This window comes from Macrobrachium rosenbergii, chromosome 46 (genome assembly GCF_040412425.1).
Source record: "Macrobrachium rosenbergii isolate ZJJX-2024 chromosome 46, ASM4041242v1, whole genome shotgun sequence".
Classification (NCBI taxonomy): domain Eukaryota; kingdom Metazoa; phylum Arthropoda; class Malacostraca; order Decapoda; family Palaemonidae; genus Macrobrachium; species Macrobrachium rosenbergii.
This window is the reverse complement of record NC_089786.1, coordinates 19,831,232-19,846,830: the sequence shown is the minus strand read 5'-3', so window position 1 is coordinate 19,846,830 and position 15,599 is coordinate 19,831,232. Positions and strand designations below refer to the sequence as shown.

General features: G+C 42.3%; 1 protein-coding gene across 2 annotated transcripts in view; it reads right to left on the bottom strand.

The window, feature by feature from the left end:
- Window positions 1–15,599, bottom strand: part of LOC136830265 (CDK5 regulatory subunit-associated protein 3) — a 119,933-nt gene that overhangs the window by 10,894 nt on the left and 93,440 nt on the right. For both annotated transcript variants that reach the window (XM_067089630.1, XM_067089629.1), the window contains exon 8: window positions 14,588–14,719. In XM_067089630.1, the coding sequence (XP_066945731.1) occupies window positions 14,588–14,719 (132 nt within the window). The remainder of the gene's footprint in view (window positions 1–14,587; window positions 14,720–15,599) is intronic.

Here is a 15,599-nt window from a genome sequence, read left to right as displayed (position 1 = left end):
AATATCAATTTCATCGTTTTTCTTTTTCATCTGGAATTTTTAGGGGTACACAGGAATCTATAAAAATGCCCAAGGGGTACAAAAGAACAAAAAGGTTGGGAACCCCTGCTGTAAAGTGTTTTTGGATGATAGAGCATACGGTACAATATCTAAAATACTGGCTAATTATTTAAATTTTATTTTCCAGTCTGCTTTTATTGAAATGCAACAAAGTGTAATTATAGCATGGAAAATATAAAAAGATGAATGACAAAGTAACATCATGTTACCTATAAAACTATACTGTGCAAAACAAATAATTTATTTGTTTTGCACAATATAGTTTTATAGATAAAGGTGATGTTACTTTGCCATTCATTTTTTCATATTTTCCAAGCTATAATTACACTTGTTGCATTTCAATAAAAGCAGCCTGGAAAATAAAATTTAAATAATTAGCCAGTATTTTAGATATTGTACCGTATGCTCTATCATCCAAAAACACTTAACAGCAGGGGTTCCCAACCTTTTTGTTCTTTTGTACCCCTTGGGCATTTTTATAGATTCCTGTGTACCCCTAAAAATTCCAGATGAAAAAGAAAAACGATGAAATTGATATTGTGATATAATTTTAATGTGAAAAATGTTTGTGTAGACAGCATCTTTTCAGGCCAGGTATGGGTACAGATTACAGCCGCTGGAAGTTCCATAACAGTGAAAAACAAATGATATTCACCCTACTCTTTGTATAACTTAAGTAAAAGCTTTGCTTACTAAAATCCAATGTACACCCTGAAGATTACAAACGTACCACTGGGGGTACATGCACCCCAGGTTGGAAACCCCTGCTTTACAGTAATATTTCAAATACAACTTACATTACTTAAAAGAGAGAGAGAGAATCGTAAACCTGTTACGCTTATTCTGGGGCCCACCCCCTGAATGAGCTTAACAGTATAAGTATGCTGTAAATCATTTTTATCACAAAAATGACATTTTTATAATAAAATAAAGTTTTATATATACTTACAAAGTAACTACATACCTATTACGTTTCATTTATCGACAGCTTAAATTTGAAAATTCGTGGTAGCATTCCACTTTCGGGGAAGGATAGGTACAACACTACTAACCAGCCCAATTCGTTTATGCCCTATGCCCATGAGAGGGGAGGTGGGAGGAGTATGATCATGTAATTACTTGTTAAGTATATAAAACTTTATTTTATTATAAAAATTTCATTTTTATATAAGTAACTTACCAAGTAACTACATAGCAGAATCCCACACTGACAGGAGATGGGATGCATGGGCATGTACTACTTCAAAAAACACTCATGAATAGAGATGAATTTTAAAATAGTAAGTAGTTAATATTAACACTGAGAATGTTAGTTGTAACCTACCTGGTGAGAGAGCTCCAGCAGGAAAATACTGCCTCTGATGTGGCTCATCTCGACTGTAGTGGCGTGGCAGTGAAGCCAGAGGCGCCTCTACATTAGTAGGGCTTTGCAGCCGAGGAGTACTCCGATGGCTGCCAAAGCATACAAAACACAAAAGTCCTTGCCCTGGGTGCAGTACCAACTAAAAGCATAAAACACAAGTTACACATACACCATAAAACAGATCAGAGACCACAACCCATTCATAACACGACACAATGAATGATGGGTGCTCCAGGTACTCAGTACCCCCAACTTCCCAAAACTCGACAACTTAATTCAAGGTGAGTAGATAGAGGAGTGTAAGGGTGCCCCCTACCCTTCTTCCTATACCATGCCAGCCACGGATAATGGGCCAAGGGGACTGCAGTTCTCGTAAACAGTTTCGATGTCACGTAGATAAAAATTTGCAAACACTGATTTGCACCTCCAGAAAGTGGATTGTAAAATAAAAGATAGAGATAAATTCCTCTTGAAGGAAATCGAAGTCACTACTGCCCTAATTTCGTGGGCTTTAACCTTGCAAAGTGGCAAGTCGTCTTCTTGAATCTTAATGTGTGACTCGGAAATCACGTCACTCACAAAGAACGCCAATGCGTTCTTGGACAAAGGACGTGTTGGATCCTTAACTGAACACCAGAGGTTAGGGGATGTTCCTCTGATATTCTTATTCTTTCTAAATAATACTTAAGTGCTCTTGCTGGACAAAGAGCTCTCTCTTGGTCCGTAGGACCTAGAATGTCCATTAAGCCTTTGATTGTGAATAAACGGGGTCAGGGAAAGGACGGCGTTTCATTCTTTGCTAGGAACCCCAAAGTAAAGCAACAGACCGTGTCTCCCTGTGAGAATCCTACCTTCTTGCTCAGGGCCTGTAACTCACTAATTCTCTTGGCAGTAGCTAGAGCGACTAGAAATAGTGTTTTTCTTTTAAGATCCCTGAGGGATGTGGATCGAAGAGGTTCAAACGGCAGACCTGAGAGCCATTTTAAAACAACATCTAGATTCCAGGATATGGAATCTGACTTCTCTTGCTTTGCAGTATCTAGTGACTTGATAAGGTCACTGTCTTTATCAGTAGATAGATCCAGACCTCTATTTCTGAAAACAGAGTTGAGCATCGCTCTGTAGCCTTTGATTATGGACGTAGCCAATCCTCGTGAAGACCTTAAAAATAGCAAGAAGTCTGCTATTTGCACTACAGAGGTAGAAGATGATGATATCTTGTGTCTTCTGCACCAGCTGCAGAATATTGTCCATTTATTCTGGTAGATGTTGGAGGAAGACTGACGTTTACATCTGGCAACTGCTTCCACAGCTGATGTCGAAAAGCCTTTTGCTGTGACAAGTTTCCTGTCAGTCTGAAGCCTGTCAGAGCAAGAGTGGATAGACCTAGATGGAACCAGTGAAAGTGCGGTTGCTTGAGTAGATTTCGTTGCTGTGGAAGCAATCTTGGGAAGTCTACTAGGTGATTGAGGAGATCTGGAAACCACTCTTTCTGTGGCCAGAAGGGAGCTACCAGGGTCATTGACACGTTGTCGTGGAAGAGGAATTTGTTGATTACGTCTCTCACCATACTGAATGGTGGGAAGGTGTACACATCCAGGTTCGACCAGTCCTGGAGCATCGCATCCGTTGCCCACGCGAGAGGGTATGGGGCTGAGGAGCAATACAAAGGGAGTCAGTGATTCCTCGATGTTGCAAATAGATCTATCGACAGCTTTTCCCACAGTTTCCACAAGTTGGTGCATACCTGCAGATTCAGTGTCCATTCTGTGGGTAGGACCTGTTTGCAATGACTTAATTCGTCCGCTATGACATTGAGTTTGCCCTGTATAAAGCGGGTAACAATCTTGGTTTGATTTCCCTGTACCCAGATAAGGAGATCTTTGGTCGCTTGACAAGTGAGGAGGAGTGTGTCCCTCCCTGATTCTTTATGTAAGCCAGAGCTAACATATTGTCTGAGTGGACTATGACTGTGGATTTGTAATTCCCTGTTGAGAAATGCTGAAGAGCTAAGTGTATTGCCTTCAGCTCCTTCACGTTAATATGAAGTTCTCTCTCGGGTAGTGACCATGTCCCTGACACTTCGTTGTTTTCTAGGAGAGCCCCCCAACCCAGATCAAAGTGCGTCTGAGTACAATGTGAGGTTGGGGTTCAGAGGGTGTAGAGATTTCCCTTCTGCAAACCTTCCTGCTGCAAGCCACCATCGAAGGTCCTCTTTGATCTTGGGGGTGATTTGGAAAAAACGAGTCCAGGAGAAACTTCCTCTGCCAACTGGCTTTCAAAAAGAATTGTAGTACTCTCATGTGAAGTCTCCCTAAGGGAACGAACTTTTCTATGGACGAGAGAGTTCCCAGTAAACTCATCCATTTGTTGGCCAAGCATGATGGGAGAGAGAGGAATTTCTGAACTGTCCCAATGCAGGCTTTTACTCTCTTGTCGGACAGAAAAGCCCAAAAATCCCAAGAGTTGATCTTCATTCCCAAATAAAGAATTGACTGACTCGGGACTAACTGGGACTTGTCTAGGTTTATCAGTAGGCCCAATTCTTGGGCTAATGCAAGAGTCTTCTTTAGGTCCTCCGTGCAACTTGATTCCGAGGGGGAGTGTAGGAGCCAATCGTCTAAATAGAGGCAGATGTTGATCCCCATGAGATGTAGCCATTTTGCCACTGGGGCAAGGACTCAGGTGAAAACTTGAGGGGCTGTCGAAAGTCCGAAGCAGAGCGCTCAAAATTGGGAGACCTTGTCCTTGAACACAAACCGTAGATATTTCCTGGCCTCCGGGTGAACTGGAATGTGGAAATATGCATCCTGCATGTCTACGGTTGCCATCCAATCCCCTTGACGGATGGAAGACAGAACTGAGTGTTGTTTCCATTTTGAATTTCGTAGTCTGAATATAGAAATTCAGGGCGCTGACGTCCAGGGCAGTCTCCAGCCCCTCGATGATTTTGGGACGACGAATAGGTGGTTGTAGAACCCCGGTGTGTTGACATCTCCGACTATTTCTATGGCTCTCTTGGCGAGGAGAGACGAAACTTCCTGTGATAGGGCCAAATACCTCTCTGAGTCTAAAGAGTAGGCCGCCAGGTTGATAGGAGAGGGCACTAAGGGAGGTTTCTCCCTGAATGGGATGGAGTATCCTACTTTGATCACCTTTAAAACCCAAGGTTCTACATCTCTGTCCTTCCACTTGCTCCAAAAATGTTGAAGCCTGGCCCCCACGGAGGATAGTATCCTCACTTGCGAGAGGAAGATTTGCTTGCTGACTTCTTGATTGGTCGAATGGACCTAGAATATGCTCAGGAACAGGGCTGGAATCTACCTCTACCTCCTCGAAATGTTTGCTGTAGAGGGGAAACCGTTCTAGGTGCAAATGATGCGGAATACCCAGACTCCTTAGGACGTTTGGTGGACTGGGCCAGCAAGTCTTGTGTGGATTTCGTTTGCAGCTCCGCTGCAATATGTTCTACTGTAGCACTGGGAAAAAGTTCCTGTTGATTTAAAGGAGCAAAAAGGAGTGCGGATCTCTGGTGGGGAGCGACCCCTCTGGAAGTGAATGAACAACACTGCTCTCGCTTCTTAAGTACTCCCACCGCGAATAGGCTGCCAGCTCCTGGGATCCATCCCCGATTGCTTTATCCACGCATGAAAGCACTCCCAGCCAGTCTGTAGCGAAGTTAGCTTGGAGAGAGGCGCAATCTTCTATTTTCTTCACTAAGGTGCTGACAGTCCAGTCAAGAAAACTTATGATCTCAAGGACCTTAAAGATGTCCTTCATCAAATGCTCAAGTTCAGAAGTCGTAAACAAGATCTTGGAAGATGAGAAGGCAGATCTCTGTGATGAGTCAATTAAACTGGAGAAATCCCCTTGGGAGGAGGCAGTAACTCCCAACAATGGCACTTCCCCAGTCACATAGGATAAGTATCTCCTCTTGGATAAGCGAGAAGGAGGAGTGCAGAATACCGCTTTCCCAATTTCCTCTTTTCTGTCAACCAGATCTCACTGCTTGACAGAGCTTTCTTCGATGACTTCGACAGCACTATCATAGGCAACCTAGAGGCTTCCGGGAAGCAAAACAAGAAGTATTTCAAAAGGGAACTGTAGGCTGAAGCAGGCTGATCCTGTTCTATGTCCTCTTCTGCAGATGAAATGAGTGAAAGAGTCCTCTTCTGCAGATGAAATGAGTGAAAGAGTCAAATCCTCAGGCTCATGAGTCACTGACGGTTTACATAAAAGGTCCATAATACTGTCTAACATTGTTTAATAGGTTCCAAAGCCAGATCCTGAACCAGATGAACAGTAGAATGCGGTGCCAGATGCCCGGTCGCCTGCTCGGAATGGGCGTGATCGTGCACTGACAACCGCTCGCGAACTACTTGTTGAACTTGTGGCGGAATTCAAAAACACAAAAACAACACACAACACAGATACATAGAACATATAACCACACACAACACTCACCCTGATCCTCGGTTGCTGGGAGATGGATTAAGGTGTCCACGGTCGCCAACACACCACACAAAACCACACAAACAAAACTGAAAACAGACTCTCAACCAACAATGAGCAAAAAGAAAGAGACACATGCACCATCAATGTCGGTAACCTGTATCCAAAACTCAAGACGAACTGACCGTCCACTTTCAAGGTTGAACCTCAACTCAAGACTCCCAAAACCGAAATCTCCTTCGCATTTTCATAGACAGACAGCGCCATAAATAAACAAACTCCAACTTAACGAAACACCCTTATCTCCCTCTTCCAACAACCGAAACACTCACTAACGACAATTACACTCTCTCTCTCTCTCTCTCTCTCTCTCTCTCAAAACTTACGTTACTTTACAAAACCATCTCAAACGGCAAACTAAAACTCACTCTCTCTCTCTCACAGAACGTTGGGAAATGCTAAGTAAAAATTCATTCATCCCTCTATAATTCTCCCCCTTTTAGCATTTTCCAACCAACACTTTTCACACTGCATTCAAATTGCCTTGCGCAACACCCACGGATGCTCACTAGCAGGTCCTACGCGTTCGCGGGCACGCAATCATTCTCTCAGACTCGCTCTCTCTTCCAGCAACGTTCAGATTTTACATTTTCTCCTCCATTCTCTCTCAGATTCATGCTACCTTCTTCACTATTACCACTCAATTTCATCCACAGTCTCATCTATACCCTCTAACTCGTTCCCAAATACCTCCCCCAATTCTTCAACTAACCCAACCCATTTGCTCATTGACCTTTCCAATTCTTGCAACGATTCATTCATGCTTTCAATCACTCGTCTATTACTGCTACGCTCTCTTACTCTTACACTTTCGCTCACCTCCAACCGTTCACTCACCCCTACACGTTCAGTCAACTCAGTTATATCAAACCCGCATATGCTATAACGTTCTATTCATACCATCCCATTCATCCGTATTACACGCTTTATCACTCATTTTCACTTTGGCACTCACACCCCTATCACACAACTTACGATCATTCCGTTCACTTACGTTCTTCTTCCCTTTCTTACGTTTCCTACCATACTCTATCAAAACCAATTGCTGATCCTCCATACACAAGCTCTCATGCATACTTGGTTCACCCACATTCGATTTCAACCATTTATACACCCCACTCTCTCTCACATATTCCGGTACATCCTTCCATCTACGCAATTGGTTATGATGCGCTCGTATTTCTCTCACACTACCATCTACACATACTTCCCCTACAACATAACTAAGCCCACTGGGACCAACTTCCAACACTTCATACGGACCCTCAAATTTTTCATGCACTTTATTTACATTCAACCGCCCTTTCTCGATTACTTCTTTCAACACTTTCTCGCCCACCTTGTAACTTTCAAACCTCTCATCATCCACATTCACCAATGTACATAATATTCCCACGCAATTTCCCTCACATATTCCTCGCACTCGCTTCTTCCTGACACTCGGCAATGACGTTATATATACCCTCGGATCTCTCATGTTCAAAACCTCATCATATACACACACATTTGCCCTGACTAATTTATTTACGTCTATTCCCTCAACTACATACTCACAACTATCATTGTTGGCTATCCCGAGGCTATCCGGCCATGCCACTTTCACACTCACAACTTCTCCAATCTCATGTGGCACTTTTACCCTCTCTGTCGCAATTACAGGCACTCTCTTCCACAATTTTTGCTCAACCCTACCATCCTTCCCCAAATACAAATCCCCAAGCACATCCCCTTTCATATGTAATTCAATTACATTCATACTAGGACGGACCACCATCCCGCATTTTTTCAAAAACTTACATCCCAATAAAATATATTTACCATTCGTACTCTCAATCACACAAAAATCACTTTCTTCCATCATTACACCCCCAATTTCTAACCGTTCACACACTCTTCCAACCACTGTTATCCCTAAATTTCCAATCCCTCTTACTTCCCCGACAATTCCTAATTTCACACGTATTCCTAAATTTCTCACATCCATTCTTAAATATGACATTCATACTACACCCGGTATCTACTAACGCAATTAATCTTACTCCCTTACAACACACTTGCACACTCATGCACTCGTCAGTCTTTCCAGCAAAGCCTCCCTCATGCAACAACCCCTCACGTACATGCATCACACGCACCGCTTGCATCCTGGAGGATCCACCCATTTGAACCCCCTTCACACTCAGTTTCCTGAATTCGCTGTCACAGTCACCCTCTTTCGTCTACATACACTTGATACATGCCCTTCCATTCCATTCGACACACTTCACTCTCGGTTCTGAACACATTCTCGCATAATGCCCATTCTTACCACAGTTGCCACATATTACATTCACTCGGGTACCCCAACAACCATTAGCAATATGACCCACCTGTCCGCACCTGTAGCATTTAACCCCCCTATCTTTCGTACACTCATTTACCAAATGTCCCGATTGCCCACACCCGAAACACACTCCTAAAGCCCACCTACACTCATTCTTTGTATGTCCTTCCTTCCACATCTAAAACACTTCGCTCGACTTCCACTCACTGACCTTCCCCTTTGTACACTACTATCCCTAACCCGTCCAACCTGTTGTTCCCTTACAAACCCACCATTCATCCTCACTGGCACCTCCACATTACTTGCTCTTACACTCCTATCTATTACACTATCTGCCATTCTCATTGGGCCCCTCAACACTGCATCCCTAAAGCTTCCAAACTCTGGCACTCTCTCATCTACCCCAGCCCTTACACTCACACTTCTGCTCTCTTTTATAACCCTGTCAAGCTCATAATCTTCTACAATTTCTAAAATTTCTCCCCAAGTCAACCTTTCACTCGTCCATCTTTTCTTCTCCTTCCGCTTCAAGTTCACAAATTCTCTCACTCCATCTGGCACTGTCTCTAACAACTTTCGTACTAACTCCTTACATTCATCTATCCCATCATCCCCAAACTTGTTCCTCGCCAACGTCTCCAGCCAACAAGCATACAGTGACAAGGTTTCCCCAGCTTTCATTCTTGCCTCATCAAATACATTCTTCCTCTTATACTTAACACTCGCTTTCATACGCCTTGCTTGCTTAACTAGTCTAGCTTTCACCTTGTCATACTCAACATCTCCCACACTCATAATAACCCTATACATATCAAGCAAAAACCCAGTCAAATATTCTCCTAATTCTCGTGCCCACACTCTCTTACTCTCCCCATACTTATCCTGACAAAACCTTTCATACTCCCTAAAGAAATCATGCACATACCTACTTCCATACTCATTATACCTTTCACACCGGGGTACCTCCCTCACATACATAGCCTTTCTCACTTCCTTCTCACTTTCACCCTCACTTTCGCTACTTTCACTCTGTCCTTTCATACCCTCTTCCAAATACAAAGAGTCCACTTCCGCACTTACATTCATCTTACTCATTACACTCTTCTTCCCCTTCTTTTTATCCACTTTTATCCATTCACCTCCATCCACCTCACTATCACTACTATCTTTACCCTCTCCCTTCTTTCCTGCCTTTCCCACTTCCTTACCCTTCTTACCAGTTTCCTTTCCTTTTCCCTTCTCCCTTTTTTCTTCCCCTGACTTATCCTTACTTTCCCTCTGTTCCTTCCCTTGCTTTTCATTCCCCTTTTCCGTACCCTGCCTCTCATTCTCTCGTTTCTTACTTCCTATTCCCACATCACTTTCATCACTCACGCTTCCATTCACTTCTTCCTCCTTTTCTTTCTCTCTTGCCCCTTCACACGTTCCAGAGGACCTGCCTCCAACAGCCCCTTCTCCAAAAACACCCTTGAACATACCTTTCACCATTTCTTCCACACCTTTCATCATTCCCTCCAACTTTTTATCCACCCTCTCTTCCATTCTCTCTTCTGACTCTTTCATCTCCCCTTTCATTTCCTCTTTCGCTCCTTTTACCAATGATCCCATCTCTTCCAACTGAAGCCTCAATTTCTCATTCTCACTCTTTAACCATGCATTCTCCTCTCTTGACAGCCGCAACTCCTCTCTCAACCTCACCAGTTCCTCTTCCATCCTTTCCTCCAGTCACACTACCCGCCACCAATCTTAATTGCAACTGCAACACCAGTTGCCCCACGTTGGGCGCCAATATAATGTGGCGGAATTCAAAAACACAAAACAACACACAACACAGATACATAGAACATATAACCACACACAACACTCACCCTGCTCCTCGGTTGCTGGGAGATGGATTAAGGTGTCCACGGTCGCCAACACAGCACACAAAACCACACAAACAAAACTGAAAACAGACTCTCAACCAACAACGAGCAAAAAGAAAGAGACACATGCACCATCAATGTTGGTAACCGGTATCCAAAACTCAGACGAACTGACCGTCCACTTTCAAGGTTGAACCTCAACTCAAGACTCCCCCAAAACTGAAATCTCCTTCGCATTTTCACAGACAGACAGCGCCGTAAACAAACTCCAACTAACGACCCTTATCTCTGTTCCAACATCCGAAACACTCACTAACGACAATTACACTCGCTCTCTCTCTCTCTCTCACACTCAAAACTTACGTTACTTTACAAAACCATGAAATGCTAAGTAAAAATTCATTCATCCCTCTATAAACTGGTTCAACGGGTGCATCGGATCCTCTAGATCCCACTGTGTGTTTGGATCCCTTGGATCCCACTAAACACTTACACCTCATAGATCCCACTTGATGAATTGATCCCTCGGATTCCACTGGACGAATGGGTCCCTCGTATCCCACTGGACGACTGGATCCCTCAGATCCCGATGGATGCCTGGATTCCTCAGATTCCATTGAATATTTGGAGCCTTCTAATCCCACTAGGTACTTGGAGCCAACAGATCCCACTAAACTGGATCCCCTTTGATGCTCGGATCCCTTGGATCCAAAAGTGCGATCTCTGTGTTTCTTAGAGGTCTGCTTGGGCGACAGAAACTTACGCTCTGACACAGACACTACGGGCGACACGCCAGATGAATCATCCCAAAAAACTACATGAAGGTTTGGGACTCGGATCCCGATCTCTGTTCCGCTTGCAAGGGATTGGAAATTCGGACTCAGCCACGGATAATAGCCTTTTCAATGGCCTAGATGCACTTTTGAAGCGCCAGCTGCGCTTCCGACTCGCTTTGCACTTGGATTCGTAAGATCCAGAATCCGCATCAATTGATGAAAGTGCACGAACTCCAATATGGACACCTTTCCAGTGGCTGTCCGCCGAGTCCTGGTAATCCCAAACAACAGGCTCAGTTGAGGGGGCAACTATCCGGGGCAAAACCCACCGACCCCCCAGGGACTTACGGTTTGCCTCCTCCCAGGTTTAGGGGGTTTGACAACGACCTTTGTCTAGGAGAATCGGTGGGATGAGTAGCCACCTCCTCCACTGACACAACACTTGCACCAACGTCACTGGCACTAATCTTATCCATAAGGCCCCTCACTGAAGCCCCTATCTGAGCTACAGTGTTCACTAAGAGACCAATTTTCTGGTCCATTCTGGCTTCCAGACTGGCGATGGCATTGGCTTCGGAAGGTTGGAAGTTGGATAATGGAGTCACAGGTAAGGTTGGAGGACTGGTGATCGGGGAAAATGCAGATATAGGAGTTGGGAGAGGATGCAAAACAGGAGAACCCTGACTAACTGAATTCTTAGCTTCGGTCTTAGCTGCCGCTCTCCTGCATCTGTTACTCTCGAGTTTATTTAAGTAACTAGTTAAAGTCTTCCATTTCCCCCAACCCCATTCTTTGCATTCGTCACAAGTCAAGACTGAAGAGCAAGTTTGTTCTCTACTTCGACAAAAAATGGTATGAGAGTCATAATTGATAGAAGTTAGTCTGGTATTATAGCCTTTGCTGCAAAACCTACTACTAGCAGAACTAGAGACACACATATCCTGAAAAACAAAAGTCCAAGCTAAATAAGCTAATGCAATTAGCGCAGTCGCTACCAAGACACGTAACACTTCATCAAATAACAATGAAAATCATCCAGCAAATTATACTAAGTCAAAAGAAAGCTGAAGTTAACAACCATGTTAAGCTGTCAACCAGCAGAAACGAATTGGGCTCGTTAGTAGTGTTGTACCTGTCCTTCCCCGAAAGTGGGCAGGGCAAGTTACCTACACCAAAATACTGGAACGCTACCACAAATTTTCAAATTTAAGCTGCCAATAAATGAAACGTAATAGCTATGTAGTTACTTGGTAAGTTACTTATATAAAATCTGCATTTAGTCACGAACACAATATGAAAAATACAGTAATTCATGAATAAACAGTGTTGCTCTAAAAAAAAGGGGAATTAGCGATTTTAATTGTTTTTATCTATGTAAAAGGAAAACAGAACGACTCCAATACTACGAGTGAAAATGGCTATGCTTATGTAAACAGGGGTAACTTGATTAGCTGTCAAATGTTCTGTAAGACAGATTTATTTAATTTGTATTAAAGATTGATCTAATTTTTATTACACAGATATTTTGCTGTGTTTACATTAATATTAATATTTTAAAATTAGTAAATCATTGTTATAAGAGTTTTAGGGAGCATATATACTTAAGAGTAATAGTTGTAAATGGGTAATCTAAGATTACTTCGGGTGCTTTTGGGACGATGGTTTGGGGTGGATTTTTGTTTGAACTGATATTAAATTGTTTTAGTATGATAATTTTGGGTATATTTTGTTTGAACTATTAAATTAGGCAGTGAACCTTTAAAATAGACAGTTATAAGCATTTTAGTTTAAGGGATACAGGGTATTTGGCAGTTATAAGCATTTTTAGAGGGGATTTTGCATTTCCACAGATTTTGCATATTCATGGTGGGTTCTGGAACCTATCCCCACGAAGAAGTGGGGGAGCATTGTACTTGGAAATTTAATGAACATTAGCTGTAAGTCGTAATCTCTTATACTGAGACTGTACAATGCTTCTCAAATATATTCATAAAAAAAATTTGTTCCGGGTTACAGCATATGTTCCAAGGTTATGTCATTTCAGTCTTATGGTGCGCTGTAAGCGACAGAAGAATATCTGTACATTTGTGGAGGAAATTTTACAATGTCATGGATGCACACCTCACCAGAAGCAAGGTAAATCAAATGGGATAACCAAAGGATTAAAGGTAAGGCTTTCATCACTTTATTGCTCATTTTAAGCAATTTTTTAATGCAGTGTTCTGGCTTATATTGTTTTCCAGCTTACATCGCGCTTCAGGAACGGAATCCCCGACATAACGCGGAGACTGCCTGTACCTATATAATTACTGTAGTACTGTCGGTGCTAACAACCTCATACTGTATTAGGTACCGAAGACAGCAGAAGTCACATATGTAGTGAAGATTAATGTTTACCAAAAAGATCTTTTGGCTAACACATTACAGGCAGCCGCAGTTAACTGTGGGGGTTCCGTTCTCAGCCAAGCACTGATAACTAAAAATTATCGATAATTATGGTAATAAATGGCATTCAGATGTCATAAGTGCGAATAAACCACTTTATCAGCGCCGTTAACCACTTATCAGTGCCGATAAACTGCTTACCAACACTGATAACTACTGGCCGACATCGAAAATCTGGTTAACAACATTGTTAGCCAAGTGCCATAAAACTGAAATGCTGTTAACCGACACTGCCAATAAGCGAGGACTGCCTGTATACGAGGCTATAAGCATGAAAAATGGAGAGGCAGGTGACGGAGGGGACAGAACCACATTGCCCCGAGAACCGACCAAGTTCTCTGGCAGCGGACTCTTCCAACTGTTGCAGGGCAGTCCTAGGCTTGGTCTACCGATGGGCAAGGGCACCGACACCTTACCTCTTATAGCAAGGGCACCGACACCTTACCTCTTACAAGGGAACGCGCAAATGATTGCACACTATGGGGGGAACCGGTCCCGATTCTCTAACCAATTCAGACAAACCTTGTACTGATCAAAATAAGGTTTACGTCCTGTTCTATATTCTCAACACGCTTTTACTGAACTGAAAGGGAAGAGGAAGGTGGAGCTAAAGAGGAAGCCTCAGTACTAACTAAAGCATTAGCAAAGGAAAAGCCTAAACTGATCATGGATAACTGCAGATGAAGGACTGGAGAAGGGGGAGAAATGACAGGATGATAACCTGATCTAACTAATTGCTTTTGCAATCCATCTGCTTCTCTTTTCTTCCTATACTAATGAACTTAAGTAGAAAGTCCTTCTAAAATCCCTACTTCCTCACATATATTCTCAAGATCACACTTTATACCACTGCAGCCGGAGTAAAGAGTTGAGTATCTCCTAGAAAATCAACATCCTGCTAACACAATAATCATTCCTACAGAACCTGATGTTCTTAGCCTTGATTCCAGTAGAGGCATCCTAAGAAAAATAAATGTACAGTACTGTGATAGCAACAAACAGCCATGAAATACCAACGAGCATCTTAACACAATGGCAACAAGGAGAATTCTGACAAGAGCTAAAACATTTGAAACAAACCTGGTGGAGAACATAGTCATTCAGGCAGCCATTCGATCTTTTGTTGGAATGCCAACTCCCCTATTGGTGTGGAGATATAAGCTAACTTTAACAGTAGGTAAGATTCATCCTAAATAAAAATTCCTGAAAGCACATATGAACACAAACAATCACTTTACTTTACCTCTGCCTCTCCAATACCCCAGTCAATTTCAACAGGCTGATCTGCATCCAGATTTCCCCAATCTATATCCCCACCTGGAGAATCTGCACCAAAATCTATTTCTTGAGAGTCCTGTAAATCTCCGAAATCAATCTGAAAAGTGAAAAGCACAAGATTAAACATCAATCCAGAAATCATCTATAGTATTTTTTAACATAACCTTGAATTACACTGAATTTTTAAAAAAAACACCAAGCAAGCCTCTAAAATGAGTTCTGAATGGCTAGGACAAAACAGATAAAGCTTAAAAACAACGGACTAAAATATCTAAGAAATGCTAAACATGATGAAAATATAGCAAGAAAACATTTCAGCCAGAAGTACAATATATAAGAAACTTAATCAAGAAAAGGAAGAAAATATACTGTAGGTACTGTATGAGTAAAAAATAAACAATTCAGAAGAGGAAATTTTAGTAAAAAATTTTGAAATTGGAAATGCAATGCAGGCTTTGGCCAAGTTTATATGGAAGTTCAAGTGCCTATTGTTTAAAATCAAGGCAATCCATTTACAAATTAGCTTACGAAAATGACAGAAAATAAATACAGAAGGATTCAAATGAATATCAAAATAAGGGTACTGATGAACTTCAGCTAAGGTAGCAAAGAATAAAGAATGATTGCCTCAAAAATCATATCACTTACCAATCACATAATGAATTTGAAGGGCACTAACCCACTGCACCACACAGAGGGATATAAATTTATTTCTTCTCACGCACTTACAAATTTGTTAAATTCACATTACTACAGTATATTCATTTTATCTCCACATGGACTGCAGAGGTTAGGAGAGAACCAAGACTGGAAAAGGCTACCAGGAATAACATACAATATGCTAAATCAACTGGAGAACCAGGCATTGCTGACCTGCCAAAAAAAGGGGTTGTATTTCTGTGTAGAAAGTACAGAGAAGTAAAGTTACTGAAGCATACTTTCAAAGTTTTGAAAAGGTGCTGAAGGAGAGGCTAAGA